This window comes from Anolis sagrei, chromosome 5, assembly GCF_037176765.1.
Source record: "Anolis sagrei isolate rAnoSag1 chromosome 5, rAnoSag1.mat, whole genome shotgun sequence".
Classification (NCBI taxonomy): domain Eukaryota; kingdom Metazoa; phylum Chordata; class Lepidosauria; order Squamata; family Dactyloidae; genus Anolis; species Anolis sagrei.
This window is the reverse complement of record NC_090025.1, coordinates 85,035,469-85,060,300: the sequence shown is the minus strand read 5'-3', so window position 1 is coordinate 85,060,300 and position 24,832 is coordinate 85,035,469. Positions and strand designations below refer to the sequence as shown.

Sequence of the window (24,832 nt, the reverse complement as noted above, 5' to 3'; positions counted from 1 at the left end):
TACCGCTTATGTGGGGAGACAAATTCAACTAATTTACGAAGCCATAAAAAATCTCCAGCAGGCATGCAAAGAATGAGGAAGTACTTCATCAGTGTCACAAATGGTTGGTGGAGGGATAGCTCCCCTGGTGGCCAAAAGAATACCCTCAAGAAAAGCTGGAATGTTAAATTGCCTCTGTGTCTGTCTATATATGTTGTGTGTCTATGGCCTTGAATGTTTGCCATGTATATGTACATTGTAATCCACCATGAGTCCCTTGCGGGGTGAGAAGGGCAGAATATAAATACTGTAAATAAATAAAATATATAAATATTTACAGCTATATAAATGCTTCATGTTCCTTCACATAAATAAATCCATCTAAATAAAGAAAATGGAACACCTTCCCAGTTTGTACACATTATACATATAGAATGAAGAATGGCAATCATTTTCTTGGTGTAAATGACCCACTCTAGATTAAGAAGGTTATTGGCCTGTTTGCTATATTATCACAGACCTGTCTGAAATATTATTGAGAAACTAATGTAACAAGTTACTTCTTTATTGATTGAATTAACATACAGCAATAAAACAACAGACAGGGAAGGAAATGCACCAGCAAGTATATAAATAGACAAATAAAAATTTATAAACAACTAGCTGTCCCCTGCCACGTGTTGCTGTGGCCCAGTCTGGTGATCTGGAAAAGTAATGAGAAAGTGTTGGTTTCTAATATATGTAATTTTTATGCTTGTGGGTAAACAGTATTTCTTGCTGTTGATGTGGAGATTGTCTGGTTTGCCTACTCTGGAACATGCAACATATAATTGTCTTTCTTTAGGGGTTCCATTTAAATCTAGGATACTATATCTGTGTGTGTATGAATCATATATATCTATCTATAACTATGGCTGGATGGCTCTTTCTCAGGAGGGCTTTGATTACGTTTTCTTGCCCCGGTGAAGGGAGTTGGACTGGATGGCTTTAAGTATTTTCTGTTGGTCATGGCGGTTCTGTGTGGGACGTTTGCCCCAATTCAGTCATTGGTGGGGTTCAGAATGCTCTTTGATTGTAAGTGAACTATACATCCTAGTAACTACAACTCCCAAATGTCAAGGTCTATTTTCCCCAAACTCCATTTGTGTTCATAATTGGGCATATGGAATATTCGTGCCAAGTTTGGTTCAGATCCATCATTGTTTGACTCCACAGTGCTCTCTGGCTGGAGGTGAACTACAACTCCCAAACTCAAGGTTAATGCCCACCAAACCATTATAGTGTTTTCTGTTGGTCATGGGAGTCCTGTGTGACATGTTTGGTTCAATTCCATCAATGGTGGGGTTCAGAATGCTCTTTAATTGTAGGTGAACTATAAATCCCAGCAACTACAACTCTCAAATGACAAAATCAATTTGAGTGATGGTCACTCCTTGGGTTAGTAGATATTTTGCGGCCAAATTTGGTGGAAATTCGTCCAGCGATTTTTGTGTTATGTTAACCCAACAAGCAAACATTACATTTTTATTTATATAGATAGGACTTAAATCTTGAAGCAGAAATAGATTTTGGTTTACAGATTCATGTCTACAAAGGGAAAGCTACCATTTAATTACAATTTTTCTCCCCCTCCAGAAACCTGTGCTCTAAGACAACATGTTGGGAAATGATTTATAGCATATTGACTACAGTTCTTCTAATGAAAAAGCAATTGTCAGCATATCCCCGGGAGAACACTTCCTATGCCATAGCAATCCACGCTTATGGAAAGTCATGAGTTAGAAAATGAGAAGCAAATGGACTCACAGCTGGGAGAAACCAACAGTAATTAATTTAACTACCAGCCATTTGTGCAGACCTGATATCAGGTTTAAAAATTTCCCTTGAGAGAAGCAAGGTCATTGAAGGGAATAGTTCATATTTCACAAAGCACCCAAAGAAGATTTATGCACCCCAATAACTTAGGTGTTCACAGTTTTGCTCTATATAATTCAATGAAAGATAGTGGAAACAACAAGGGAAGATTGTAAAGCAATTTTTTTCTGATTTGGATTGATAGGCTAAAAAAGAAAGAAGAAAGACACCAAAACAAGGAAAAGAGGATGTTTTACATTGCCATCCAACCTTTAAAAAATACTCAAAATCCACATACTCAACATATGCTATGCCAAATTAAAGGGACCCGAGGGAAAACAATAGCATTAAAACCCTTTCATTCAAGTTCTTTGATGAAAATGATGCAAACAGTTTGAGCCTGGTGATGTTGTTTCATTTTAATGAGCAATGAGTACTTCCATTGTCCTTTCTAAAGTGCTTAATGCGGCTTCAACAGCCTTGTTATCCCTGCCAGAGTGCATTCTGTGTTCTTCCCAGAACTCAGTCAACCCCATTTAGTTCGAGAGTTGATCAGAAAGTCAAATCAGACAGTTCTGAATGTACTTGTTAATAAAAGTCCCAGGGCACTGGTTCTTAGTGCCCTTGGGGAAACCGTATCATTATTTACTATTCTCTCATAATTACAATAATTGGAATATTGCAAAGCAAATTATTTATACATAGCAAATTCATGGTAAATATTTGATTGGACATGAATACATTGTTTAGTACAATGACAGCTATAAAATTAAAAGTGTTATTATTATAGTTGAAATCTTGATGTTTTAACCAGGACATTTCTCAATACTGTTTGGGCAGAAGAAATATTACTTTTCACAAATCAATCTTGTTGCCTTTATTATACTGTATTCGTAAACCTAATGCTAGTTCTGTGTCCATATACAAATGCCTTCAAAGTACAATACAAAGTACAAAGTAAAACCTTCAAAGTATAATACTAGTGAATTTAAGATCCATTATCTTGATATAATTGAATATAAGATACTCCCTGACCAAACTTTGCACAAAATGACCTCAGAAGCACTTTATTTTATGGTGTGCAATTAAATCCTTCCTCATCCATGGATCCTCCTCCCCGACAATCTACACTGTCCTATCTCCCAGTGTTTTAAAAAGTTTTAAAACTTTCTCTCCCAGCCCAGTGTAATCTTTTGTGTTTAATGTTTGATTTTAGATTGCTGTGTCGTTATTATATTGGTTTTGCATTTTATGTATTTTATTTTCTGGTTTTGTTATGCTTTTGTATTATATTGTGTGTACTGTACTGATGGACGTGGCAACATGTAAACCGCACCGAGTCTCCCTGAGGGAGATGGAGCGGGGTATAAATAAAGTTTCTTTAAAATTATTATTATTATTATTATTATTATTATTATTATTACATTGTTTTGTTTCATTACAATATATCTAGGTTATAATGTGAAAGAATATATGGCTATACTGGAATTTATGATATCAACCTATGTTTTCTCAATAGTACTATTTAATATGACTTACTCACAACATTAATAAAATCAATGCAATGATTCATCAAAAACAGTTGTGGGCTTCCCTAGATGGGTGACTGCTTTGGGAGATTGTGGTATTTGTTGCTAGAGTGTTGTTAATAATAATAGTAATAATAATAATAATAATAATAATAATAATATAATTATTAAAATACAAATGAAGTTTCTTCCTCCAGTTCCCAACACCAACTTTTTATTCCCACCATGAAGTAGATTCCTTTCTAATTCTGAAACATATCAAAACAAAAGGGTTTCATTCTCTTTGTCTCTTTTAAATGGTATTTTTAACTTATGATGATGTTTTAATGAATGTATAACTGTGTTTTTATTATTGTTGTTGGCATCTACCGTATATTCTGGCATATAAGACTACTTTTTAACTCAAGAAAATCTTCTCAAAAGTCAGGGGTCTAATATGTGGGAATAGTCTTATACATGGGAGTCGTCTTATACGCTGGAGTAGCCTTATGCATGGGAGTCATCTTATACGTGGGAGTAGTCTTATACGCCGGGAGCCATCTTATAGAGCGGGTGCTGAAACTTCCAATCCAAATTGGGGAATCTGTGGTTGCTGTATATTGTGGGGCGACCTCAAAAATGGCAGTGGCTGCATCCCCGCTGTATGCAGCGACTGTATGAAAGCATTAAGGGCAACGCTGTACAAGTATGGTAGAAGAAAATCCATTCATCAGGATTCATGTACTTAATCCAGTTCTGATGGTGAGGTGAAGGGGTACCTCACTGGGAAGGTGAGAGTGAAGGGCAGAGCAAGCTGCATGCATCCGGGGTGCCCGGGGTATGGAAAAAAGAGATAGAGTGGCTCTGGGCCCAGACAAACACACCTCTTTTACCTGTCTGGCCCGTCCTTGTTACCGTACCTCCTCCTCTGCATCTCAGATCTTGCTGCTGAAGACTGCAGTGAAGTGGTGCATGTGCGCACATGCGAGGTCTGAGAGGCAGAGAAGGAGGTACAGTAATAGGAAAATAACCATATTGAAATCAAATCTGATGCTTTAAAAAAAATTATTTGGTGTGTGTTGGAAGAGGGGTAGTCTTATACGGTGAGTATATTCCAAACTCTATATTTTAACTGGAAAAGTTGGGTGTCGTCTTATACACCCAGTCATGTTATATGCCGGAATATATGGGTATTGGTTGCCCGTTGTAAGCCGCCCTGAGTCCCTCTCTGGGGGTGAGAAGGATGGGATATATGTCTGAAATAAATAAATTCTCCTCCTTTCTCATCCCTCCTTATAATAACACATTATGGCCCCTTCTACACTGCCATATAATCCAGAATATCAAGGCAGATTATCCACATTATCTGCTTTGAACTGGATTATCTGAGTATACACTGCCATATAATTCAGTTCAAAGAAAATAATCAGGATTTTATACAGTTGGGTAGAAGAAGTTTATGACACATCAATAAGCAGTGAAATGGCACTTTTGTGCTATAATACTACAATTCTAATTTTAACTACCCTTTGAATCACATGTTCGCCTAACAAACTGTGCTCCCTTTTTAAATATTCTTTGGAAAAGCTAAGGTGGATATCCAATAAGCAGCCTCCCAAAGGAATGGAACAAGTGGACAAAGAAGTTACAAAAAGTGGCAAAATCCAAGAAGCTACATGACAATGATGCTTCTTTAGACCTGCCTTGAAGAACCTCACTTCTTCATTAGATCTTAGAAATGCTTCAATTTGCTTCCTTTAACCAAAACCCAACTAAAGCAAGATAACTGCAGTAGAGAACACACAAAAAAATCTGTATTAATCACAGTTAAAATGTGTCAGGTAGTGTCCCACCACCCAGCTTTAATTTGCATGAATTAATTGCAAGTGAAGGAAATCAGAGCAGCTAATTATTCTTTAATTTACATCTGTAATCAGTTCAGGATAAACTTCCAACATGTTGCGGGCAAAGAAACCATGGGAGCACAATCTCATCGTCAAGCATAAATCACACTGCACTGCAGTGTAAAATTTACCGCTCATTACATATAGGTCAGTGAACACATTGTTGGTCATGTTGTGTGCCCAGGGGGAAATTCTAATGAACAACAACTGGGAAGAGAGTTATTTGCAGAAATCAATTAGACCTTTTCAGCACTCATTAGGATGAACAGAACCACAATCATGCTATTATGCTCATCACTTAAAAGGTCTGCAGTCCTATCCCCTTTACTTGATAACAATTTCTGCTGAGTTAGTTAGGGATTATACCTAAGTAAATATGTATATGATTGACAGTTTACTTTGGAAATATTTTCCCATAAGAAAAGAAAATAATTACTCACCAAAGTGTCCAGTCATGGCCGCAGTATGGTTGAACGTTTCCCAAGTAGAATCCAAGAGATTGTGTTACTTCCACCAAGTTTGTGAAGTCTAGGCTAATGCTATTGAAAAGCACAGACGTCATGATGATTTCATCAATAGCCCACACATCTTCACCTTGAGAAGAATGATATGGTTGCCACCATCGAAACTGAATGCCAAATTGTCTTGCATCCTCTGGTAGTTCCACGGAAATAATCCTTTAAAAATAGTATCAAAATTAACTTGTTGGCACTGTCATGATAAAGAAATATTTTAAATTATTCCATCTATGGTCTCTTGTAACACTTTCTTCAAACAGTTGCAAAAGCTTCTCCTCACACATTGTCTTCAAAGCCTTCCTAAAAACAAATCTTTTGTTCTCTTCAAATCTGTCTCCACATGTTGTGGTTTGGACTGAGGCAGTTGCTTCCTTTCTCCATATTATCTACTAGCCGTCCCCTGCCACACGTTGCCTTTCTTCCTTCTCTACCTCTTTCTTTCTTTCCTTCTTTCACTACTTGGTTTCATCCTTCTCTCTTTCCTTCATTCCCTCCCCCTTTCTTCCTTTGCCTTTCTTCCCTCCCTGTTTGCTTCCTTCTTTCTCTTTTTATTTCCTTTTATTTCACCACCATCATAACAATAACAATAATGCAATGCATTGCCTCTGGGACCTGACACCTCTCCCATTCCCCCTAAAAGGGTCTCATAGGAATAATAGTATAATAATAATAATAATAGAAATAACAACCTTTACCCGCCACGTGTTGCTGTGGCCAACCTTCCCTCTTTCTCTCCTTCTTTCCCTCCCTCCCTCCCTCCCTCCCTCCCTCCCTCCCTCCCTCCCTCCCTCCCTCCTTCCTTCCTTCCCTCCCTCCCTCCCTCCCTCCCTCCCTCCCTCCCTCCCTCCCTCCCATCTTTCCTTCTCCTCTTCCTTCTCTATCTCTTTCCTTCCTTCCCCCTTTTCCTTTCTCTTCTGGTCTCTTTTCTTCCTTCTCTCTTTCCTTCTTTCCTTCCCTCCCTCTTTCTCTACATCTTCCCCCTTCCTTCACTCCCTCTTTCCTTCCTTTATTCCCTTTTTTCTTTCCTTCTCTCCTTCCTTCTTTCCCCTTTTTTCTTTCCCTCTCTCTGTCTCTCATTTCTTCCTTCTCTACCTCTTTCCTTCCTTCCTTCCCCCTTTTTCTTTCTCTTCTGCTGTCTCTCTTTTCTTTCCTTCCATCTTTCCTTTGATTTCCTTTTCTTCTTCCTTCTTTCTCTAACTTTCCTTCCTTCCCCCTTTTCTTTATCTCCCTTTCTCTTTCTTCCTTCTTTCCTTCCTTCCTGTCTTTCCTGGATTTTGACAGGGCGGGAAGGGGCGGGGTGGGGTTTGGAGGTGGCGTGAAGTAAAAGGAGGTAAGATTGGGGCAGGCGAGTGATGGAGCATGAGGTTGTGTGTGTGTGTGCGGCAGCGGGGGGAGTGATGGAGCATGGGGTTGCGTGTGTGTGTGCGGCAGCGGGGGGGGAGTGGGGTTGCGCGTGTGTGTGTGGCGGTGGGGGGAGTGATGGAGCATGGGGTTGCGTGTGTGTGTGCGGCAGCGGGGGGGAGTGCGGTTGCGCGTGTGTGTGTGGCGGTGGGGGGAGTGATGGAGCGTGGGGTTGTGTGTGCGTGTGCGGCGGGGGGAGTGATGGAGCGTGGGGTTGTGTGTGTGCGTGCAGCAGGGGGGGTGTGTGTGCGGGAAGCAGCGTGGCGGGGCTTAGAGCGGGCATGGCTCCCGCAGAGGGAACTGTGTGCGCGCCAGGGAACTTGCGGCTGGGCACCAATGTGCATGCTCAGTTGTTTTGCCGTTTTGTGAGTGTGTTGTGTTGTTTTTCATTTTGAGTAGATATGTTTGTACCTTATGGGTTGTGTTATGGGCATGGGAATTCTGGTTAAGTTTCATTGGGGGGTTTGTGAGTTTTGTTGTTTTGCCGTTGTGTGAGTGTGTTGTTGTGTTGTTTTTCATTTTGAGTAGATATGTTTGTACCTTGTGGGTTGTGTTATGGGCATGGCAATTTTGGTTAAGTTTCGTTGGGATTTTTTTTAGTTTTGTTGTTTTGCCGTTTTGTGAGTGTGTTATTGTGTTGTTTTTCATTTTGAGTAGATATGTTTGTACCTTGTGGGTTATGTTATGGGCATGGGAATTTTGGTTAAGTTTCGTTGGGTTTTTTTGAGTTTTGTTGTTTTGCCGTTTTGTGAGTGTGTTGTTGTGTTGTTTTTCATTTTGAGTAGATATGTTTGTACCTTGTGGGTTGTGTTATGGGCATGGCAATTTTGGTTAAGTTTCGTTGGGTTTTTTGAGTTTTGTTGTTTTGCCGTTTTGTGAGTGTGTTGTTGTGTTGTTTTTCATTTTGAGTAGATATGTTTGTACCTTGTGGGTTGTGTTATGGGCATGGCAATTTTGGTTAAGTTTCGTTGGGTTTTTTTTTTAGTTTTGTTGTTTTGCCGTTTTGTGAGTGTGTTATTGTGTTGTTTTTCATTTTGAGTAGATATGTTTGTACCTTGTGGGTTATGTTATGGGCATGGGAATTTTGGTTAAGTTTCGTTGGGTTTTTTTGAGTTTTGTTGTTTGCCATTTTGTGAGTGTGTTGTTGTGTTGTTTTTCATTTTGAGTAGATATGTTTGTACCTTGTGGGTTGTGTTATGAGCATGGCAATTTTGGTACAGTTTCGTTGGGGGGGTTGTGGAGTTTTGCTGTCCGGTTGAACCAACCTAACAGATTTATATATATAGATGGTCACTCGTTGGCCTGATAGGTGTATTGTGTTCAAATTTGGCGTCAATTCGTCCAGTGGTTTTTGAGTTATGTTAATCTCAAAAACGAACATTACATTTTTATTTATATAGATGATATACTACATTTTTTCTACAAAGTAGATGCACCTTTGGACTTTAATCTCTAATCTTTGCTTCCTAATATACTCAAGAAAATATTCCTATTTCTGTTCATGCTCTGTCTACTTTCTATTAAAATTTAATTTATAAATTCTTTAAGGAAACATTTTTTGGTAATGAAATTTTGCAGAATGTATCATTACATTGGTTTTTTTATGTCATTCCTCTACAATCAATCAATCAATCAAGTGGTTATTGCTGTGAAACCTGGGCTGGATCTACACTGCCATATCACTCAGTTTCAGAATGCAGATTAATTGCATGATATGGCAGTGTAGATTAATATAATCCAGTTCAATGCAGTTAATTTGCATTCTGAACCTGCATTACATGGCAATGTAGATCCAGTCTTGGTGAGAAACCTACAATTAGAGGAAAAAACTTTGGATATATGTGACAAAATGTCAATGAATAGAGAAGATTTTGTATAAGCTTATGGTTACAACTGATAAATAAATTGGCAACTTCTCTGGGAGATCAAATATGCATGCAAGTGTGGATTGTCTTTCTACATGGACCTCTAGGGTCACACAACCCTTATCTTAGAGTTTGTATGACCCTATGGATTCAGCCCTCTGTGTATGGAACACAAATTCAGGAATGGGTACTGCATCCCATATTATTTTACTCAGGCATTAAGCCTGGTAGAGAAACCTTTCTATAAATGGGATAAATGCATCATCAATTTACCAAAAAAGGGATTTTCTCTGTGGTCGTTCCCTCAATCTGGAATGCCCTCAGAAGAAAAAATATAATAAACACCAATTTCTTTGTGATTCCCAATTAAAGGGCTAATTCCAGTTGTTAGTCTGAACTGCCTAATTGAATATATGGACCCTGTTACAGGGTTCAATGCGAATATCCTAATTGGAAGTGATCATTGGATTAACCTCAAAGTATTTATTTGACCAGGAATTTAATATTTTATAATAAAATTTAAGATTAGCTTAAATCTATTTTAATTAGACTTTTTTTGTCATTTGTATAGTTTTTATGACTTCTTTTGTGCTAATTTTATTGTGGGAGCCACTGTGCAGAAAGGAATAGTTTAAAATTCGAAAGCATGCTTTAAAAAAAAATCCTTGTGGTAAGACTAGAAAAAAACTTATTATGATTACTAGAGGTAAAAGTATTATACAAAAGCATTTCTGGAACACTTCAGTGCTTAAAGTACATATATTCATTAATGATTATAGTTGTCTTAAGGTTGGTCAAAGCCCTAACATTCTCCCCATAAAGTATGGAAGTGAACACCAGAGATGAGATGTTGCTTCAGGCTGGGTTACTATACATTTTTGGGCTGATTTAGGGTGCTGTTTTGGGGAGGGGGAATTTGTCTCCGCTGCAGTTGGCCAGCTCTGCTATACCTGCTCAGAGCTTTGTTACTGTTGAACATTAAATATAACCAGGTAGTAGTAAATCACTAGTGCTCTTCTTACCTTCAGTCACTGCCTTTGAGGTCAATTTCTATTTCTTGTTTTTTAAAACATGTCTTTGCATCTGGTTTAATGCCCAATGTATGTTTGATTCCAGAATGTAGCATATATTTCATTCTCTGATTAAACAATGGATTTTGAGATGTGTTTTTGTAGTAATACAGAATTAATTGCTGGACACACATTAGATCTAGTTTTCTGTCAGGGATGGAAAGAAGGTGGCCTAAAGACATCAGGTTGGCCATCTCCCTCCTGTCCTTTAGAAGACAACTGAAGACCTGGCTCTGAGGCCAGGCGTTCAACTAGAGGACAGTGGCAATCGGAAAAGAAATTTTGGATTTTAGTGACTGGATTTTCCTGGCTTGGTTTTGGTTTTACTGGCATGTTAATTTATTGTTAAATGAATTTATTGATGATTTTTAATAATGTTTTTAAACTGATGTTACTGTTCTAATTGTAATTTTTATGGTGTATATGTTGTTAACATCATCCAATGCTTATGGTGAGGCTGCCCTGAGTCCCCTTGTGGGGAAAAGGGCGGGGTAGAAATATACGAAATTAATTAATTAATTAAATAATAAATACCCAGCTTCAGTATTTTTGGTAAATCAATCCCTATAAAATACTCATTTTTACAAAAAACAAAACAAAAAACAACAACAACAAAACAACAAAACAAAACAAAACAAAAAAAAACCCACCCCACTATGGTATGAGGCTGTGTGCATGCTTAAATTGCTTACAGATTTATTTTGCAACCCAGTCTCAAGAGTCTACCACTGTCTTCAAGGCCACTTGATTACTCATGGCAGCTGTGACAACAAAACCTGTACTTGACAAACTGTGAAGAAAATTAAGAATAATATCGAATTTCCAGGAGCAATTACAGTACACAGCCACAGGGAGCATACATTAATTGCCATGGCAATGACATCTTCGTGCATGTCCCATAGATCAATATTAACAGATGCCAACATGCAAGGTAAGATGTGGGGCAGGACAACATGGGGAGCATTTGTTCCCATCAATGTGGAATTAAATATTGGCTAAGGTGTTTGCAATATATTCCTACTGAGACTGTGTCTGTGAACTCCTTTTTTTCTCTTCCTTTTATTCTTCAAAGGGGATGTGTAAATAAGCTGCTATGGCAAGTGACTGGGGGGAAAAATCAATTCATACATTTAACATCACATACTTTCTTTTTCTCCTGCTTGGGCTTTATGATTACCCAAGGTATGTGCTGTTGATCTTTGATTCCTCCTATATGTGCAAAACTGCTTTGCATCTTCACTCATATCAAAAAGCAGCACATTAAAAAGTGCTTGCTAAGCTGTATTTGTGAGCCTTAGTATATGCATTCAAAGTGTCTTTGTGATAGCACATTTATTTTTGCAAAGCGAATGTGCTAGCTGATTAGCAGGAAGACATCAAATGGTGCCACTAACAAGTAACTTTGGAAATACTGGAAGAGTCATTCTAAGGAAGAAAATTGCTCTCATCTCTAAATTATTGTGATTCAGTTTGTTCTTTTCAGAAAGTATTTCATCTCATCCCAATATTAGGAAGAAGTATGTTTTTCATAAGTAGGGTTTTCTCTTCAATAGTGAGAGACCACACATTTCATATTAGAGCAAATGGTAATCTTATACCACTTAAAGAGAAGAGAAAACCTGATAAACTGAGTGACCCTTATTTCTGAGTAGAAATGTCTTTAGGATGGCACTGTATATTTTCTATGCTGGGAATGGGGCTCAATTTTCTGCTCCTGGAATCACAGGCTGTCAAAATGTCATATGGAATAAAACAAAAAGAAAAACTGGGATTTAAAAATGTGAAAACAAATGGTAAATGGTACCAGGATAATTTTTTTAATTCTTTGTTGTTCCTGGAAGACTGTAGGAGAGACACTTCTGTCTTGGCTCATATTTGATCAAAAGTAAGGTAGCCCAGGAATATGTTTTATGTCCAGAAATATTCATAGAATCATAGAGTTTGAAGAAATCACCAGAGCCATTCATGCCAACCCAATTCTGCCATGCAAGAACCATCAAAACACTCCTGACAGAAGGCCATCCAGCCTCTGTTTAAAATCTCCAAAGGAAACTCCTCCACATTCCGTTGTATTCCACTGCTGATCAGCTCTTCCCACCAGGAGGTTTTCCCTAATATTCAGGTGGAATCTCTTTTCCTGCAGTTTGAATCCAATGCTTAGTGTCCTAGTTTTTAAAGCAGCAGAAAAGAAGCTTGCTCCACCATCCTTTCAAGTATTTAAATATAGGTATCACGTCAGCTTTAAACCTTTTCTTCTCCAGAGCAGAGAAGTCCCTAAGCTGTGCCTCATAGGGCATGGCTTTAAAACCTTAAATATTTTTGGTTACTCTTTACTGGACACATTCCATATTGTTAGTTTTTGGTCATATAATAAAATCACACATTGGAGTTAGCTTTTGCTGGGTTCTTGTGACCCCAGGACTGGGCTTAATCCACCCCTACTCTAAGGAGAGAAGCTGGAACTCAATAAAAGGTTGTTAGGTCATATCTAGTGTAATATTTTAGTTCTGGTCTTACTTGCACAAGGGGAAGTGCCTCATCATTGTCTTGAGAGATAAGGTAAAGCTCAAGTGGTTTCTTATCAGTAGAAAGCTAAGGGTGATGGACCAGACCAGGGGTCCTCAAACTTTTTAAAAAGAGGGCCAGGTCACAGTCTCTCAAACTGTTGGACGGCCGTATTATAATTTGAAAAAAACATGAAAGAATTCCAATGCACACTGCACATATATTATTTGTAGTGCAAAACACACTTAAAAACAATACAATAATTAAAATGAAGAACAATTTTAATTAATATGAACGTATTAGTATTTCAATGGGAAATGTGGACCAGCTTTAGACTGATGAGATATGATTGTTGTTGTTGTTGTGGTGGTGGTGATGGTGTGCTTTCAAGTAGTTTCAGACGCAGGTTGGCCCTGAGCGAGGGCCAAATAAATGACCTTGGAGGGCCATTACTGGCCCCCGGGCCTTAGTTTGAGGACTCCTGGACTAGACCTTTTTTTTCTGTTGCAGAACCAAAACATGTTTTTACTATTGTTCCTGTATGTCATTACTTAAAAAGAGCATGTATATAGTTGAGAACTCTATTTTGAATATATTATTTCAATACATGTATATAACTAATGTCCAGTGGCTCCTGCTGTTTTGTAGACAAAAATATTCCTGTCAAATGGAAGAGGATTGAAATAATTTTATCAACAAAACACAAGGAACACGGGGAATCCTTTGCACAGAGGATTCCCACATAGTTGAATTTCCACCAATAAAAACATGCATGGTGCCAAAACATGGCGGTTTACACAGGCCAAGGTATAAAGACAATTTTAGATACTTGCTACCTTCTGGAGAGTCTCCATCTGCCTCCGTTGCCCAAGAGTAATAAACTCAGGGCATCCGCATTCATCTAGAATGATCCAATCGGTGGGACATCTGCCGGAAGTTTTTCATTGTTCTCCTCCCCCCATGTACAAATTTTATATAAAATAAGTCCCAAACTGCTAAAATGATCATCAGTTTGGTATTCTTCATGTCAATGTTTTTTAGTCATTTTAAAAACCAGTTCAAAAATTATTTGGAATATTCTTTCCATTTCTAATTGCCTTGTCTTTAATTAGTGAGAGTTCCTTATCCAAAAATATCCGAGGAACACCAAATTAACCAGAAAAAAGTATTATAACACATCTATTAAACCTGAAGGAAACTTGCAAGTAAATTGAAATATTAGTACATTTTCACTGCAATATCTTGTTGAAAGATTAACAAAAATTAGGGTGAGTCTGGCTCTCTTTAAGTGATTCAGTTCAAATGGGTTGCACACAGACAATTCATAATAGGTGCACCTGCATTATTCAACATTGAAACAATCCATATACCTTGGTTCATGATAGCTGAGATAGGAATAATGTTCGAGCAGCTTCCATGTAATCCCATTGTCATATGAATAGTGCAGTAAGACGCCTTCTCCGGGTTGGTTGGGTGCTTTGCAAGTGCTCAAGACTGATTTGCTTCCAAGACGTAACGTGAACTGGAGGAATCTAGTTAATAACAGTATGCATCATTGTAAATTACAAGTTTATGCAGGAGTCACTTCCTAAAGCAGTTGTTTTTAATCTCAAAAATCTAGGCAAAGTACACAGTATTTATGGGGTCTTTGTGTAGCTGAAATTGTTTATTCAGTCCAGCAATGCAATGTGGCATATATTGTTTTAAAATGCCAATCATTATTGCATTCAATTATTTATTAGGAACCGGAGGGGTGGAGGAGATATCGAATAGATCTAATCAGCTGCCACAAGCTGTCAAAATAAATACAACCTCATAAATAATTAATTAGCACTTGGCTCCAACACTCATTTTTGATATTAATGTCGCATGCTTGCAAACTCAGACACATAATACTTCCTCCCAAATGTATTAAATACCTAGCACTGCAGATGAAGCATTTTTTTTAAAAAAAACATTTATTTCAGGCAACCCAAATTATATAATGTGTAGATTAAAAAAACAAGAAATATATAACATGTGTTTCTCTACCAAACAGAAGCTTTATGTCTATAATACATGATACAGTGCAGTCACTCCGATGTTAGTTTGTTCAGGAGTATTTCAATGCCTATATAGTTTCTATTCATCTTTTTTTTTACCTGGACTGTGAGCTATCCAAAAAAGAAGTGATAAGTTGACGCCGTCCTTCTTTGTTAAAAACCAAGGCTTTGCCACTGGCTAGAACTCCACAGCCAAAGCTGACTTCAGCACCACGGATAGAGTAAAAATTGTGATAGGAAGAGAGTCTAGAATTGCCAAAACTCTCAGAGATAAACATAGGGAAGGTTTGAGAAGCCATTTCGCATGCAGGTCCTGAATAACCTGGATCACATCTGTATGAAATGCAAAACAAAACCATCTTATAGTTAGCTAATTATTGTAAAAATCTTGGGGAAATCAAGTTTTGGATAAAGTTTTCAGACATGAAATACATCATACATTAAAATATCTGCCTAACATTTCTCTTTAGCTTTTACTCACTGCATTGAATTTGTTTTAAAATCACACAATAATACTCTGCAATAATGATTACAGAAATGGTCCTGTTAGCCTACTAGATCCAAAACACCAAACAATCAAACTAAGAGAACAGTCTCAAGGGAAGATTAACCTTGGAAGGCATGAAAGCAGATGTCCCCTATTACTTTCTATCTGTCCCAATCATATGTACACAAAACAGAACATAGTTCATTATTCTTGTCTGGTTACTCTGATAAGAAGGTAAATTAGTTACTATCCAGCTCAGAGTGCCCCTTTCTCTTCATAATAGTGACAATCTGTGAGATGGCCATAAGAATGCTCTTTTCTCAATATAAAAGAATATTCCTGTTAGTTAGTGGGTCAATAAAATCTTAAGAATATATTGCAAATTGAACTGTCAGAAGTGAAATGATTATGCTATTTCTGAAGCCCCCTCCTTCCAAATTTAATGAATCTGTTGTATGTTCTGGCAGCATAAAAGCCAGTATGTTAGTTCTATTGGTCTCTACACAAAAAGTTTGCATACTATTTGTATACCAAATACAGACATACACATGCATCCATTAAATAAGTAAATTAAGTCTTAATAATAATAATAATTTATTTATTTATACCCCACCACCATCTCCCCAAGGGGACTCCGGGCGGCTTACAGGGGGCCAAACCCAACAACACATCAGTAAAAACAAAACAGTAAGCAAATAAAACAGTACCATTAATATAACTCACATATAAGCAATAACACAGATAATTTAAAACCTTATGGCTGTAATAATACTTTCAGAAGAATTCAAACTATTCAAATTATTTCCTATAAACCATGGGAGATCAGATTGGTCAATGTTGCTCTAGCTTCACATTCACTATCCAGAGGAAAAGGAAGGAGCTTCTTTCCTTCCTCTGAAGCAATTGGCCAACCTAGTCACAATAAAAAATAAAAAAAATAACTGTATTGGTTTACAATTAGAAACTAAGAGAATCCGGTCCCCTTTCCATTTAAAAATTCAAAAAAGATTTTAAGCGCTGAAAAGCCTAAGAGCTCTTTGACGCCGAGACAGGTCTGATCTATGTGAGGCAGGAATTCTCAGTGGTTCTTTTTAGAAGACCCCCATCTCTCAAGGAAGAAGGCCAATCCAGAAAGCAGACTGCCCTAAAATCTTGGAAGAGCACAGAATAAAAAGCAAAGCATAAATGGAATGGTTAATGATTTATTATCAGACTTACTTGCAACCTTTTCTAGTGCATTGTCCTCGCCCCGAACAAAATTTGAGACAAGACGGTCCAATATAAACTGGAGACAAAACAAACGGATCACATCAAAGTTGAAATTTTGACATGACAAAAAATAAACATAGATGCAGGTACAGAAAGAGTTCATAACATTAATATTTAATATCAAAATATTATTTTATAAATGAGTAAAGGATGGTGTAAAGGTAAATATATGAAGGGAGATGAGTTTGTCAGTTATGACTGATACTAACTTACCCTTTAGCATGGATACCCTCTTAACTATAATGTGCTGTTTAAGCTGAATATATTGGATATCAACATTGGATGCGCTGAATGTATTGGAGACCAACATTTTGTCAATATTATAACCTCCAATCACAAGTCTGATTAATGTCCTCCCTTGGCCAAACGTAACACATAACGAGAAGGAATTAAGAACCAGATTTCCTAATAGCTTTGTCCAGAACCAAGAAGACTAAGAGTTCAATCCTATGCATGGATGCATCTACATTGTAGATGTTATGAAATCATGAAACCTGCAGTTTTACAAGCCTTCCCTGCTAAAGAATGTTGGTGCTTTACTAAACTACATACAAAGCCTAACTAGGAATTTGGGATGGTGTACAAACTCGAGGATTATGAAGATTTTTCTGCTTTCCTATTCTAAGCAAATAGATTTTTAAATTCATCCCAACATTTTGGTTTTCTATGGTTTATTAAGATAACAATTAAATCAAAAACTTTGGTTTGTTCATTCTCAATTGAGATAGAAACATAACTCAAGAATAAATGAGCACCAGCTGTATAATCCCGTTCGGTAACAAGAAGGCATGGATTGGGTCTACTGAATTGTTTGGTAAATAGTACTATCCGAAGGAGCCAAAAAGGAGCAATCAAGCAGCATATAGCAGCATGAATCAAGATAAATTGACATTTTTAGCAATTGTAGCTGCCAATATTTAAATGCAGGTAGAGGGTGAGTGTGCAGTTCATACATGGGAGAAAAGGAATAAAGAGGCAGCATGTGGGGTTTTTCTTCTTTTACGTCCAAAGCTAACTCTAAGAGTCATTATGTACCCCACAAGTATTAAGCCAAATGTTTATTTTAAATAAAAATAACATATAACATAATATTGCTTCCATAAGTATGACAACAGAAATGCTTTGAAAAAATATTGGCATTTTCATCTGTTTGCATGTAATAAATAATTTTTTTGTCTAGATTATTTCATTCCTTTTTATCATGGGATTCTCCAGTGTATTTAAACTATGACATTGTTTTTCAGTTTCATTTAATGAACAAAGCAGAAAAAAGAATACTTAAAAAATTTGAGTTCCAAGCAGGATTATAATACTGAGAAATACAAGGGCATTCACTGAGAAGAGATATTAAGTACTAATGAAACACAATGATGACAGTAATGAATACTACTAACTATTGTCAATTGCCCACATGTTTCCAAGGATCGGTCCCATTTGTCTCCATCGAATCCTGGTATCTCTGGTTAATGCTGCATTTGGAAGGGGAATAGTTATTCGGTTCCACCTGAAACAGACATACAAGCCCACATGCTTTTAAAGTTACAAGCTGTTTTAAAATTACAAAATGTCAACACTTCAGTTACATGGAAGACAAAACACATAACAGCATTTGAGAATCATAGTAGTTTAAATGATACACAAATATGGTTGAATACTGTAATATGAGTTCATATTTCCCTTTTTATATTTGGACTAGCCGTCCACTGCCATGCGTTGCTGTGGCCCAGTCTGTGTATCTGTGTTTTGTGGGTTTGCGTTATGTGTATATGTTTGTATATGTGTATATATGTGTGTTTGTGTATATATGTGGTTTTGTGCATGTGTTTTAATGGATTTTTTGTTTTTTGGCTTTTTAAGTCCCTTCCACTGTGTTTTTCAGTGTTTTTATGAATGATGGTAACTAGTTGGCCTGATAGGTGTTTTGTGTCCAAATTTGGTGTCAATTCGTCCAGTGGTTTTTGAGTTCTGTTAATCCCACAAACTAACATTACATTTTTATTTATATAGATAATAGTTCTAGATCACATTAGCAGGGATGGATCTTCAGACTGGATCCAGAGTTTCACTCATGAGACTCTGCAGTTGGAGGAGGGTTTCTGCTCATTTCCCAGCCCTCTAGTTATTTTTCAGGAGGTCATGATCTTAAACAGCATGGGAAGCAATCCTTCTTCTTTTTCCAATGGAAACACCACCTCCTTTCCTCTGCAAATTGATGGCACCCTTTTGGTTTCAGTAAAGTATGAAGAAGGGCATTTGTGTCAAGCTCCTATTTTAAGGTATACCAAGGAAAGGCCAAATACTTTAAAGGCACCAGACCTCATGTAGATCTTGGAGGCTAAGCATGGTCAGTCTTGATTAGTACTTGGATAGGAGACTGTCAACAAATATCAAGTGCTGTATGCCATATTTCAGAAAAATGAACTGGCAAAACCTGCTCTGATGATTCATTGTTCCATTGGAAACCCTATGAAATCCATGGAGTCACGATAAGTTGGATAGGCAACTTGAAGGCACATATGTACACTCAGACCAAGGATTGATAAGTAAATCTATAAAATCTTTTCAAGAGCCTGGAGTTTTTTTAAAAAATGTATTTTTCATACAATGAAAACAACTTGATGTGAATAAAATTTCTCAGTGTATTATATCATCTCAATTTGCCTTCCTCTGTCACAGAGCAGAGGTTACTTGGGGACATTAACTCAACTGCTTTACAGAGCCAGGAACAATTTATTTTTGCATCATTCTTGTCTTAGAGCTATTTTGGGGAGAAATTCCCTTACCCACTGTAGTTTTCCGACGCGTAGATTGTACTGTGAGGAAGGTGAGACCCAGCACAGATCTCTGGCAGGCATTCTGAGTGAAGTAATGACCAAGTACGGCCATGGTTGGTGGAAAACTCCAAGCTGACACTGGCAACACAAAGAAATAGTGATATAAAATGAAGCTATTCCAACTTGCGATAACTATTAAATGTAGTAACTTGATGTGTGTAGCAAGAACAGGTAAAATTTTGATATAGCTTTTTAAATAATTGACCCCCCCCCCCCCCCAAGCAAATATGAAAATATCAAATGCCTGGGAGTGACTGCCAAAGATGAAGGAATCACAAAGCACAGTGTTCTAAAAGACAAGGCAGCAACACATGCCAGAATGTATTTAGCTAATGGATTGTGAGGGCAGCACCTGAAGGCCTTACTTACCAAGAAGGCTGTTATGTTTACACTGGATTCAAAATAGATTGATGTAGTACTAATGTTTCAAACACAGAACAGACTAAAGGGAAAGTGAGAGGAAGACCCTATATGCTTCTTACTGTCAGTAGGCTTCTCATACCATTTTGTGGAGAGGTCAGTTGACCAAGTTGGGGGTTGAGAATTAGGTTATTTAATGTATTGTTGAAGGCTTTCATGGCCAGAATCACTGGGTCGTTGTAGGTTTTTTCGGGCTATATGGCCATGGTCTAGAGGCATTATCTCCTGACATTTCACCTGCATCTATGGCAAGCATCCTCAGAGGTAGTGAGGTCTGTTGGAACTAGGAAAAAGGGTTTATATATCTGTGGAATGACCAGGGTGGGACAAAGGACTCTTGTCTGCTTCACACCTAGCTCCAGCAGATAAGAGTCCTTTGTCTCACCCTGGTCATCGAGAAATGATGTTTTAATCTGTTTTATTGCATTTATATGTTTTAACTGTTCATAATTTGAAATGTTTTATTTATTATTTGTATGTATAATGAGGCTTTGAATTTTGCCACAATCTGTAAGCCACTCTGAGTCCCCTTCGAAGTGAGAAGAGCGGGATATAAATTTAGTAAATAAATAAATAAGAAAAGGGGAATTATGTGTTTCACCTGTCATTTTGTGGCCAAGAAAAAAGGCATCCATTCAGTGGCTGTTAAAATTTGTGGGGTATCTGAAAGACATCTAAATGCTGCTGTAAAGAAGGAGTATTAATCTCCCTCATGGATCTTCAGTGAATTCAATGGGGGGGGGGGGGGGAAGGATAAGTATTGTTTGCTGCCAGTTGCAGTCAGATTGTTCCTGGGTCCCCAACACCTTATGCAATTACTAAGTGGCTGATATAGGTGCTCATACCACGTTAAACAGACATATATATGTGAAACACTAGTAGTCAGGTAGAACTGCACAGAAGGAGCATGATCCTTTGACTTACGCAATGCAGAATGTTGAACATGAAGATCTTGACACCCTTCAACCCCAGAATATTTTGAAAAATTTTGTGTGCATGTTATTTCAACATGAATGCATTTTCCCCTGATCTCCGTAATGATTTACTGTCACTCAATATTAAAAATGAAATACCACCAGTATATCTATCAGTCTTCTTTCATCTTGAAAGAGTTCTACTAATTTAGGATATATATTAACATAAATTTAGCTTTTTGAAAAATAGTTTAATTCTAATAACTATCTTAAATTGTGCAAATGAAGTGTTAAAAATCAAATTATGAGCTATTCAGAATAATTTAGTTAGACATGATTTTAGTAAAGGTGTAATCCATCTGCATGGTTTTTCAATTTATGATACTTTAAATTTAAATTAAAGGTTCACATTCACTTTATATATTCTATATTAAGTCTTCTACTGCATGGTAGCGCCATTATGGTGCTTTTGTGAACAAAGAGATGTGTACTGCCACATGATTTTTGAAATGCAGATGCAGTTTATGGAAAGTTAGTATTTTTTAAAAAAAATAATTAAAGAAAGCAAATTCCTTGTGCCTAAGGCACTTTCTGAGTTGGAAGAAAAGAAAATATTTCAAAAGAGATCAAAGAATGAAGTAGGAAACCCCATTATTAAGCAGAAAATCATTATTATACATATACTTCAAAAAGAGCTTCCCTTTACAATGATTGTTATAAGTTTAAGTCTCTACGGAGCCCACCATTAAACACACAAATACATAAATGCGTATCACACAGATGACCAGAGAGAGAGAGAGAGAGAAACCAAAGAGAGAAAAATTATGATTAGCTGCTACTCCTCTTCTTGCTGTGAAAAAAGGGTATTTTAAAACTGTTAATCACTGTAGGAAGGGGGCTTGTGTCCTATTTGAAATCCGAGTCACAGCTCCTGGAAGTTTATACTAGAAGAGGCAATTTTACTACCATTGTTTTGTAGAAAATGATCAAGAGAATAGATGGATGTTAGGGTTTTATACCCAGCCTGGGGTTGAAGTGTGGGCTGCAAGGTTTCACTCCTACACTAGAAAGTGAAAAAATAGCAATAGATGATTGGGAGGGGTCTGAAGGAAGTTTGCTGATCTAAATCCTCAAAATCTGGCTAGTTTTCTTTTGTGGCTTTTAGCAATAATTATACAACAGTCCGTGCACAAAACTAGAATTTCTAGACATACCCATTGCAAAAGTCTCTGTTGAGCCATTCTATCACATATTGTGAGTCTTCTGTCACAATATGCGTATTTATTTCACATTACCTATTTTCCTTTTCTTCCAGGAAATACGGAAAGCAAACTATAGTTGTATACAAGCAAGGGGTCTAAAACTGGAGGAACAATTTCTGATTTTCACGTCTCCTACCTGTTGCCTGGTTGGTGGGTTCCACAACCAAGGTTAAGAGAAAACTGGATCATGTGAGTTTCAGGGGAAGGGAGCACAGGCAGGACATGGAAGTAGTCAACTGCCCAGACATTTTTGTTTCTCCCTTGATGATTCTTCTGCTTGAGACAGAACTTGGTTGCTGGAGTCTGTAGTTCTGGACTGATGACAACTGAAACTAAAGCTGGAACCTTCAAAAGAAAAAAATTATATTTATTATTTGTTTATTAGATTTACACGCATTTTGTTAACTGTCTTAAGGTTGTTGTGAAAGCTATGCCATATGTTAGTGGTTCCCAACCTGTGGTCCGTGGACCACCAGTGGTCCGCAACAACTAAAATACGGTTTATGGCCTCACTGTTAGTTACAACACCGTTCCAATGAGAGTGACTGGTCTCGCAAAACCCTCTTATAGTGCCAAGGCTTATTAAATATGGTTTTCTGTGAGCAAGCAGATGGCAACCACTGGATGGCATATGTTCTGTGTCAGAAACTAGAGCTGATGTGGTCTATCCAATGCATTTTTTCAATTAGTACCGCAATTAACCAGACCAAATCTAGAGTTGACCAAAAACTCATTTGTAACCCTTTTGGTACTAATGTTGGAGAGTGGTTTCTGGTCAAAGTGGTCCCTGGACACAAAAACCACTGCCATATGGAGTAAGAAAGAAAATGAAAGTGTGTACGTTTGAGGGAAGAGGAACCAGATTAGCAGATTATTTGCCATTTAAGACGATTGTGTGGCTCACGCTATCCCATGATGATGGTTTAGCTTTACCATTACAGGCAGTCCCTGAGTTACAAACATCCAATTTATAAATAATTCATAGTTAAGAACAAGGGTGAGACAACAGGAAGTGAGAGAAATCTACCCCTCTGAAGGGAAATTCACTGCTGAAACAGTTGTCATGGAGAAAAGGTGACTCCAATGATGCTTTCTCACCAATTCTTGTTTCCACAACAAGTCATTCAAAATCCAATGAACACAGCGCAGAAAGTGAGGTGAAATCTTCTGAAGAGGGATGCAGACAGCAAAACTAACACGACAGGGGTGTTAACTCCTATGCTATCCAAAGATAATATATCTAAATTTTTGGCTGGAGTTACACTTAAAAATGCACTTTTTTTGACTTACATACAAATTCAACTTAAGAACAAACCTACAGAAATTAACTTGTTCATGACTTGGAGACTGCCTGTATATGGAATCTCACCATTGAAATGAGTGTGCGATGCACTAGCTATTCTATGCTTCAGAATGCTATCTTTGTAGACTACCACTGGTATGACCTCCAGGAATCAAAATGTATGCAAGTTGTTCATTTTTGGAGGCATTCCGGGCACATCCCAGGGGGGCATGATGACCCTGCTTCTACTGTTGGCGCCTCTCCCTGCCAACAGAAAGATGCCTCCACTCCATCTCAACTGTCCCCAGATAGCGCCTCTGGTAGTTAGTATTGCCTTGTAAGGATACAAAGCAAATAAATAAATGGTGAAATAGAAATTTTTCCAAAAGAAATCGCAACATTCCTCAGTTGCAAAATGATTATACACCTTCCATAGAATCATAGAGTTGGAAAGGGCCCAAGTAGTCATCAAATCCAACCTCCTGATAGTGCCGGATCTAATAGCTAAATCATTCCCAGCAGGTAGCTGTCCAGCCTCTTTTTAAAGACATCCAGAGGAGACCCCATCACCTCTTGAAGCAATTGGTTCCATTGCCAAAGCACTCTCATTGTCAACGTTCATTCCCTCAACCTGGAAACCATGCTACTGTTAATGCAAGCTCAGTTACCATTTGCCTCAACTGCTGGCTCATGTTCAATTTCTCATGTTCAGTTTTGCCCTGAACTGCTGGCTCGTGTTCAATTTATCATCAGCAATAATAATCTCAAAGCCCTATTCACATGTATACTCCTGAGCCAAGTATCCCCTATCATCATTATCATAATCATCACTATTGTAATTAAGATCTAAAGAGTCCCTTGCTATCCTGCATTTGTGATCTAGTCCTCAGTCTTTTCTCTCCTGTCTCAAGTTGAGATTTTGATTCAACAGACATATTATTTAACAGACATATTATCTGTGACAACTCACAATCAGCACTAGATATCAAAAATGGCATTTCTGTCTGAAATCAAGACGATATTTGCTTATTTTTTCATATATATATGAATGTTTTTGAAGTTTCTCCCCAAAAGCTGAGATTGAGAGAGCACATTCTAATTATTTTTAATTTTTTTGATATTTTGGCTAAAATTGCATTAAGAAAGGCATGAAAAATATTTTTCTGCCAAATATTGATAGATTTTGCACAAAGACTACCTTTTTGCACAAAATATATTTTTGCGAATGCTGCTGCTGAAAAACAATTGTCTTTTCATCCTCCTGCAAGAGTAAAAATTTCATGTTTGATCATTATATCAACAAAGTGTTTTAGCATTTCAGGTTACCCTTTTTAGTCAAGCATGATAAAATTGGCAGAGTCTTTATATCCTCAGAAATCAATTGGAAATGCTCAGACATAGCTAAATACAAATAAAATGAATATTAAATTGCACATTGTATGTTAATTGCAGCATTCGCTCTGGAATGTATAACATGGATACAATTTTCAGGATTTCTCCTGAACACTTACTCTGTAAGAAGTGTAGGTCATTGTATCCAGTATTAGATGATCCTTTCTTCCTTCAATCTTTGCATACAATATAACATCATTTTCATGGGCTTCACCAGCATCACAACTCCCACCTGATAAAATGTGCATATTTAGAGACGATATTTAATCTATGTTTATTTGTACTTTGAATGCAGTCATTTACATTTCTAATAATTATGACAATGA

At 37.4% G+C, this 24,832-nt stretch overlaps 1 protein-coding gene across 4 annotated transcripts in view; it reads right to left on the bottom strand.

Annotated features, from left to right (window-relative positions):
* The window catches only part of RELN (reelin), a 375,263-nt gene that overhangs the window by 144,919 nt on the left and 205,512 nt on the right, over window positions 1-24,832 (bottom strand). For all 4 annotated transcript variants that reach the window (XM_067468825.1, XM_060778339.2, XM_060778338.2 and 1 more), the window contains exons 13-20: window positions 24,626-24,738; window positions 21,969-22,177; window positions 19,186-19,314; window positions 17,797-17,906; window positions 16,352-16,418; window positions 14,746-14,979; window positions 13,975-14,136; window positions 5,686-5,922 (exon numbers count right to left, since the gene is read on the bottom strand). In XM_067468825.1, coding sequence (XP_067324926.1) covers window positions 5,686-5,922; window positions 13,975-14,136; window positions 14,746-14,979; window positions 16,352-16,418; window positions 17,797-17,906; window positions 19,186-19,314; window positions 21,969-22,177; window positions 24,626-24,738 — 1,261 coding nt within the window. The remainder of the gene's footprint in view (window positions 1-5,685; window positions 5,923-13,974; window positions 14,137-14,745; window positions 14,980-16,351; window positions 16,419-17,796; window positions 17,907-19,185; window positions 19,315-21,968; window positions 22,178-24,625; window positions 24,739-24,832) is intronic.